General features: G+C 44.5%; 1 protein-coding gene across 1 annotated transcript; it reads left to right on the top strand.

The window, feature by feature from the left end:
• Positions 1-2,200: 2,200 nt before the first annotated feature.
• Positions 2,201-2,838, top strand: SLN (sarcolipin). The gene has a single exon (XM_058686655.1). It carries the CDS (start codon positions 2,288-2,290, stop codon positions 2,381-2,383), a length of 96 nt encoding a protein of 31 aa, XP_058542638.1. The 5' UTR covers positions 2,201-2,287; the 3' UTR covers positions 2,384-2,838.
• The last annotated feature ends 5,451 nt before the right edge of the window (positions 2,839-8,289 follow it).

Genomic DNA, 8,289 nt, shown 5'->3' with positions numbered 1-8,289 from the left:
TTTATTTAAAAATTCATAGAGGGGCACGTGGGTGGCTCAGTCGGTTAAGCGTCCGACTTCAGCTCAGGTCTTGATCTCACTGCTAGGCTCGTGAGTTTGAGCCCTGCGTTGCCTGGAGCCTGCTCTGGATTTTGTATCCCCGCCTTTTTTTCTGCCCCTCCCCCACTAGCACTCTGTCTCTGTCTCTCACTGCCTCTCTTTCTCTCTCTCTCTCTCTCAAAAAAAAAAAAAAAACAAACCCGAAAAACCTTTTAAAAAATTCATAGAGAAGAGTGTGCCTATGATTCTCTTTCCTTTGCCTCCTGGCTTCCTGCCTGGACTTATCACCTTCCCGTTCCTGTATGGTCTTGTGTATATTCTAACACCTTCTCTCTACTTCTGTTATCCATTCATTTTCTTCATTTTACTTTCTCCTTCAAGCAAATCTGTGTAAAGAGTTTCATTGACAATTTACTGTGTTCTTCATGTGGAGGGCCAAAAGATGGGTAAGAATTAAAAGGAAAATGATACAAAAACCAGTGTTTATCAGCCATTTTTTTAAAGCAAGATTGAACAATCCACTGGCTGTCACCAGCTGATTTGAACTTGTATGTTAATTATACTAACTATTACATACTATGAAGAATGATTATTTAGTTCGTTTGTATAGTTAATAATTTGGTCCATTAATAATACAATAAACACAGTAATTAGAAATCGTAATTCACTCTGGTTAGATAGTTAAGAGTGCCATTGAGGGTCAAAACTTACTAACAACCCAAAAAAAAAAAAAAAACTTACTAACAACCCTTCCTACTCCCCGAACTCCCACCCTTAACAAATAAACAAAACACTCCTTCCCCCTAAACGTTTTCCCTTTGGAGTATCAAAAATTTTAGTATCTAGATATCTAGAATTTTATCTTTAGTCTTTAATCTCATTTGGTTTGCACAAAGTGCCAATTATGCCCCCCTCGTGAAGGTAATAATCTGATTGACTACATTGCGTGAGTTCTCAAAGTTTGATTTCCCGCATGTACTATCTTACAAGCTATAAAAGATACCATCCCTGCTCTTTGAAGTGTTTACAATATAGGCACATCCTGCACTTGACTAAAAATAGCTGGCACAAGCCCTTTTTGAAATAGAAGTACCCATGAGGTTAACACTTGCTCTTTCGACTGAGTGCCTGCTATGCGAGGGACTTCTGGTTGACCCCAGTGGGCTCTATGCCCAACGTAGGGCTTGCAAGAGGCCACACAGCTGCTGCAAATGCTTCATATGCTTTCACAGGGTTAGGCGAAGACCTGTGGTGGCCTGAAACTCGAGAGGTTATGGCATCCTACTTCTATATGCAATTCAATGCAAGAACGGATACTAAACCATACCACTTTGGGGGTTTTATTTTGTTTCGGTGACCTGGCATGTTGGTATTCTAAGAAAAGCAAGCGCGCGCACATGCGCACACACACACACACACACACACACACACACACACACATTGAAGAGAGAAAATAGAATATTTTGGGTCTTATCCAAAGCATCTGTACGTTCATCACAGGAAAAAACAATCAGGACTTTGTTGTATTTTTTGACATTAGGTAGCAAAACCAGGTTCTCTTTATTAGTCAGGGTTCTTCAGAGAAATAGAAGCAATAGGGTGTGTGTGTGTGTGTGTGTGTGTGCGTGTGTGTGTGTATGTATGTGTAGGACCTACGTCTAGATGTTGATATTGAGATGGATATAGATAGATATATAGATAAAATTGGCTTATGTGATTATGGAGGCCAACAAGTCCAAAGTCTGCAGGGGAGGTCAGCCGGCTGGAGAGCCAGGAAGAAATGTGGCTCTAGTCCAAAGATAGTCTGGAGGCTAGAAACTTAAGATGAAGGTTTTGGCAGGGTTGATCTCTTCTGAGGCCTCTCTCCTTGGCTGCTAGGCGGCTGCCTTCCCTGCCTTCACATGGCCTTCATTTGTACATGTCTGCGTCCACATGTCCTTTTCTCAGAAGAACACCAGTCATAATGGGTTAAGGCCCATCTTGATGGCCTCCTTTAAACTGAAGTACCTTTTGAAGGTCCCTGTCTCCAAATACAGTCCCACACTGCGGTACTGGGTGTCAGGATTCCAACACAGGAATTTTGTTGGGGACACAGTTCGGCCCCTAACACTCTCCTCTTCCACAGTGAGGAAAGCATGCTCATTAATCTTCCATGTTCTCTGTGTAACTTTCCATTAGGTGAGGCAAGCAGGACGTCTGTGGTGCGCCCTCAGGAGTCTGCCTTCAGTTCTCACCGAGCCAACTCAGAATGGGGATATCCACTCGAGAGCTGTTCCTCAACTTCACTATTGTCCTGATTACCGTTATTCTCATGTGGCTCCTTGTGAGGTCCTATCAGTACTGAGAAGCCATGTCACGCTCCTGGGATTGACTGCATCTCTCCAGAGCTGCCTGCCGTATGCCCTGAGCTCCCATTGCTGTCATGGGATGCCTCTCTTGGCACCCCAAGGCACTTCTGACCCGCCCTCACGATATCCAAGGTGCCTCCAGTGTTAGGATCAATTGTGGGTACTCTAAAGATGCTGTTCTCAAGGGCTGCTAAGTATTTGCCAGTGAGCATTAGATTTACTCCTCAACTCTTCCTGCAGATGTGTTAGACAAGCCACAAGGTTAAAATTAAATGATTCACGATGATGTAGAATTGTAACAAGCCCCTGATCTGTCTTACCCACACATCCCTTCAACCCACACTGTCTGCAACCAAACTCTAAATCAACTCACCAGAAGAAAGAAATGTTAGAGGAAGTCGTTGTCAACCCCTATAGCTATCATGTGAATAAAGTTAACTCAACCGCAAAATGACTTTGGGAATTTATTTTAGCTTCTATTTGTGATGCTGCATTTGACCCTTGCCTGGGATCGAAGTGACACGTGTTACAGTATCTCTAGCATATGAGATAAACCCAGATGCTCGAACTGCTGAGGATTGGGAACCAAGTCAATTAGGATTTGTCACATTTCAGAGAATTCTGTTGATTCGGTGTTTCTCCAAGTTTCTCTCTAAACTAGTCCCAAGGGCAGAGGGAGATTAAATTCCACTCAGAGGTCTGGGGCATGGCCTGAAGTGTCCACTTAAAGCACAGAATTTCTTTGAAGTCTTGTGTTTTACCTTTAAAATTCACAAACAATATATATTGTACCCTGTAAATCCCCTTGTTTGTTTTAATATAAGGAAAGGTATTTGCCACTGAGTAAAACTAGAACATGAAGCAAGTATCTAAGAGAAGCATACTCCAGTTTGCTTATTGTCATTATGCACATAGAGCTAGTCATTCATAAACTGCAGCTGTAACCAGGAGAAAAATTGAAAATGCAAATTTACATACGTGTTTATGAAATAGACATTTTTTAAACATGTTGCTAGAAAGCCCCATCCTAGAGAGACCACATTTGTTCTTTGGCCAATTCCTAGGTGAAAAGGACCATGGAGAAAAGGAATGTTGATGACCCTTGTGTCTCACAGCTCCCTCATGAAGGCGCTCCTGGCCGAGAATTCAGCCCATCTCTGAGGCAACACCTGCCTGGCATTGTGGTCCTCAGCCCTGGCCGCACGGTTTATGTACTCAGGGGAGATTTTTCAAAATATTTATGCAAGGTCCTCTTCAGACCAATTAAATCAAAGTCTCAGAGGATTGGGGCGCCTGGGTGGCTCAGTGGTTAAGCGTCCAACTCCGGATTTCGGCTCAGGTCATGATCTCACTGTTCGTGAGTTCGAGCCCCACATCGGGCTCTGAGCTGACAGTGCCGAGCCTGCTTGGGAGTCTCCCTCTCCCTCTCTCTACCCCTCCCTGGTGTGCACTCTCTCTCTGTGTCTCTCAAGAATAAATAAATAAATTTTTAAAAAATCTCAAGAGAGTGGAGCCCAAGCATCTGCCTTTTCCAAAATTCCTCTAGATGATTAGAGTATGTAGCCAGAGTTGGGAGCCCCTGATCCCCACTAATACCTCTCAAACTTTGATGTGATGATGAATCACTGGGAATGACGATTCTGATTCCTTCTGATTCTGATTCAGTCTGGACTGGACCTGCGATTCTGCATTTTAAACAAACCTCTAGTTGATGCTGGTGCTATGGTCCAGGGTCTACACATGAATTAGCACGTTAGAATCACCTGGGACCTTTAGAAAACCACCCAAGCTTGAATCCTCTTCCTGGGAATTTCTAACCTAATCGGTCTGGGGGGGAACTTGAGCATTATTCTTTTTCGGGAGGATTTCAGGTGATTCTCATGTGCAACTGACTAAGAACCAGATAGAGTGAAGGGAAAAATTGTTATTTTGAGGAGTTCCCAGCAAAAGTTGAGAAATAGCAGCGTATGGTCGTCAACGTCCCATTCCTAAGGTCAGAGTCATACTACACATCTGGATGTGCAGTTGTTAATGATTTAGTGTGCAGCGCGTCTCCTCATAGACATGTGGCTTTGGGGCTCTTGGTGGAAGGTTATTAGTCTTTCCCTTACTCTAAGAAGACCTCGAAGAATCTACTGCTGTTTGTGTATGTGTTTGAGAAGCTGTGTGCATGCTGGTGGAGAGGGGAATGGGCAAAATGAGTGACAACGATCCCTTCACCTAAGTCAGTACTGGCGCCAACATTCACAACAGGTGCCATTTCTTGAGTCTGCTGTATATGAAGCTCTGTTCTGGGCACTTTCCATACATTGTGCTGTGTAGACATCATGGGAGCTGAGGATCGCAGATGTACGTGGTGAAGCTAGGGTGACAAGTATCCTCTCCATCTCTGTTGGGACTACAAACAAATCATGCTTCATTATAGATCTCCCAACCATTTGATTCTAAGTTTTTACCCTCACATTCTTTAGCGTCCTAAAACCTCAGGCTAATTTGATAAAGGTACCAGCTACAATTTCTCTGCTTGTCAACCCTCGCCTGGCTTTCTCCTGCTCCTCTTTTCCTAACTTGCTGTGACTGGATGTACCGATAGGACCCATTTGCAGACCACATTATGGATCACCTTTGCAGGGCTAGGACATCCATTAGCGAATATGTCTAATTTCCTCCCTGTTCAGTGGTCCCAGTCATTTTGGCTAAATTCCAGTCTGACTTGTAAGTCTCCTTTCACGTATAACTTTCCCCTAGACCTCAGGTACCCCGAACCATCACAGTCCTACCTCAGTGTTGGCCCCACCCACTCAAATAAGATTCTAGTTCTCTGGAACCACAACATTGAATCCTACTCGTTAACTAAAGGTCCAGCTGATGGGCTTGAGCCAACCCTAGCTTCCTTCTCTTTAGCTCATTCATTCAACAAGCACCTATGTGAACCGACGATATGTTGAACATCATCCTAGACACTTGGGATAAAATGGCTAATAAGTCAGGTAAGCTCCTGTCTCAAGGAGCATATAATTTAGTTGGAGATATAAGAAAGGGGGGTTACAATGGCATAATAAATTCTTTTACAAGAGAAGCTTAGGGTGGGTGTTGTCGCAAGAGATTTCAGGCGGAGGGAACGGCATGAATAGAGTCTCAAAGGCCAGACAGCATGGCAATTCCAGGAAACTGAAGCGTAAAGTATGTCCCCAACCACTGGCAGAAGTTATACCACGTAAGGGCAGAGCTCAAGGCTCTGACTGCATCTGGCTTCCAAGTTGGACCATCTCTGGCTGCCCTCACTGTCACACAACCTCATTCCCTGGAAGGGGCCTCCTGCCACCGATAATTGTCTGGCCCGAGCCCGCGCTTCGACTTGGGGCCTCAGAACACCTGGCCATAGTGGTGAGGTGGGTTCTCCCCCGTTCCCGTCTCACCCTTGGAGCAGCTCTCTGATGGGTGGGGGGGTCTCTTCTTGCCGTGGGACCCAGGCTGCCACTTCAAGCACCTCTTAAAGTTGAACTTTTCACATGATAGTGCCAACCACCCGTGTGAATTTTAAAAAGAATCTTAAGTTGCTGGCTTAGGCTCTTCTTCCAGTCTTCCTTACACTCGCTACTAAATTGGACATCTTTTTGTCTAACAATTTTTTTTAAGTTTATTTATTTTGAGAGGGAGAGAGAGAGAGTGCAAGCAGGGGAGGGAGAGAGAATCCCAAGCAGGCTCCGTGCTGTCAGTGCAGAGCCCGACATGGGGCTCAGTCCCACGAACTGGGAGATCACAACCTGAGCCAAAATGAAGAGCCAGACGCTTATCCAACGGAGCCCCCTGGTGCCCCTTAACGATTTCCTTACACTGAGGAAACACACATGCTTTTATCAGTTGTTGGCAATTCCAACACAGTATTTGCCAGCTCCTCTCCCTAGGAAGTTGGCTTTATAGGCAAAAGAAATTATCCATATAATTCATGTCCCAAGCCATGGTTCTAAGAAAAGAGCCCCAAGATACTCCAACCTGATCAGCTTTTCCAATCACATTTCCATCTTTGCTCCATTGACCCAGATGTGTGAAGATGGTCATAAAATGGCAATGCTGTCATGGTTGTCTTTTAATTTTGGGCTTTCAGTCATTCCAGAAGGCATGTCAAGGGGACAGCCTCCATTGCAGGTTTGCTAAACCACGAGCTTTGTTCTCTCACCGGATAACAAACTGGGGAAATCCTTGTGTAGAAGGCAGTCTCCTATGAGAAGGTAAAAGTTGGATTTGTAGTTTTATTTTCACCCAACTTCTGCCTCTTCCTATTTGTTTAGAATCAAAAGAGCAAGATTCGTAGAAAAAAAAAAAAGCCATCTCTTTTTCCGCAGGCCTGTCCCTTGGGGTAGTATCCTTCCACATCATTAGATATTTTCAAAGTTCCAACCTCCATCCATTCATTTCTGATTGACCATCAGGTATACTGGAGAAACACTTGTCAAACTGTATTGGGACGGCTTGGTCTCATGTGACACCTCTCACTTTCATTTTAGCTCATGGTTAAGGGGATTGATGACCTTTATGATTGTTGTTTGTTTGTTCTTGCTTAGCTGTCCCTTCAACTCCCCCGGGGACACACTTCTTTCTGCCATTCCCACGTGCCCACAGCCATTTGGGCGCACGATCCGTTTCATTCCCGTATGGGATCCCAGAGCCTTCTTCAGCAAGCCACGGGTGTGTGTTACCTCCTGGAGACCCCACTACCCAGAATCCTGTCCTGAGTGCCTACAGTTAGGGATGAATGCCCCCAGGAGTTAGGGACCAAATAAACTAAACTGGTTCTGTGCCTCTTTCCTCCAAATACACTACCTATCATTCTCCAGGACATGTTTTATCATTTTCTTGCTTTTAGAATGTCTTTTAAAAGGGGCACCTGGGTGGCCGCCCAGTTGGTTGAATGCCAACTTTGGCTCAGGTCACGATCTCACAGCTCGTGGGTTCAAGCCCCGCGTCGGGCTCTGTGCTGACAGCTCTGAGCCTGGAGCCTGCTTCCGATTCTGTGTCTCCCTCTCTCTGCCCCTCACCCAATCATGCTCTGTCTCTCTCTCTCTCTCAAAAATAAAATAAACATTTAAAAAAATTTTTTAAAGTCTTGACACAGAAGACTTTTCTTTGCTGATCTCTGTCCACCTGTAGCTTCTGTTTACCTGTCCAACGTGCTGCGCTCCACCTCTCACTTCCCCACATTTCTTACTATTGCAGTTTTCCAGTATGCCATGCTGTCTTACACTGCTGTGATCTTGCACACCTATTCCCTTTGTCTGAACATTCCTCTCTTCCCTTTCCTGGCTACGTCATTGTTAAGAAGGCCATTAGGTGTTAATTACCTCTTGGAGTTTATCCCGAGATAATTCCCTTCTGTGAGCCTCACGCCTAACGGGCTATTAGCACTTATTACGTTGTATGGTTTGTTGTTTGTCTCTCTCAGGTTACTTTTTAGTCCCCGAGGGTCTCCCCCGACCGGAGGGTCTCATTTCAAAGCTACATTTTAGTTCCTAGCTGGTCCACTATCATCATTAGGTATCTATTGAACACATCAAGAAATGCTTGGCTAGATATGAAAATCCAGGGACGAGACACGTACCTGTTTCAATGATTAGGTACATGATCTGTGCTTACCACAGGGTAAGAAAAGAGGGGGCCTGAAGTCTGTAGTTTAAAAGTTCTATTACGGTAATGAGCAAAGCAAACTTCTTTTAGATTTTAGGCAGTAGAAACAGCTTTTCCAAAGGCAGTTTGCTTCTTTATGAAATATTCATCGTGCTCGCTTCTTTTGATCTATATCTCTATCACCACCCTGAACAGTTTGGCAGCGTGTACGAATGACTCAGCAAAGCCCAATGTGTTGAGCACATATTTGAGTTCATCTACAAACAGGGTGATACTG

Source organism: Neofelis nebulosa, chromosome 10, assembly GCF_028018385.1.
Source record: "Neofelis nebulosa isolate mNeoNeb1 chromosome 10, mNeoNeb1.pri, whole genome shotgun sequence".
Taxonomy (NCBI): domain Eukaryota; kingdom Metazoa; phylum Chordata; class Mammalia; order Carnivora; family Felidae; genus Neofelis; species Neofelis nebulosa.
The sequence above is the reverse complement of the archived record's forward strand: the minus strand, read 5'-3'. Positions and strand labels throughout refer to the sequence as shown.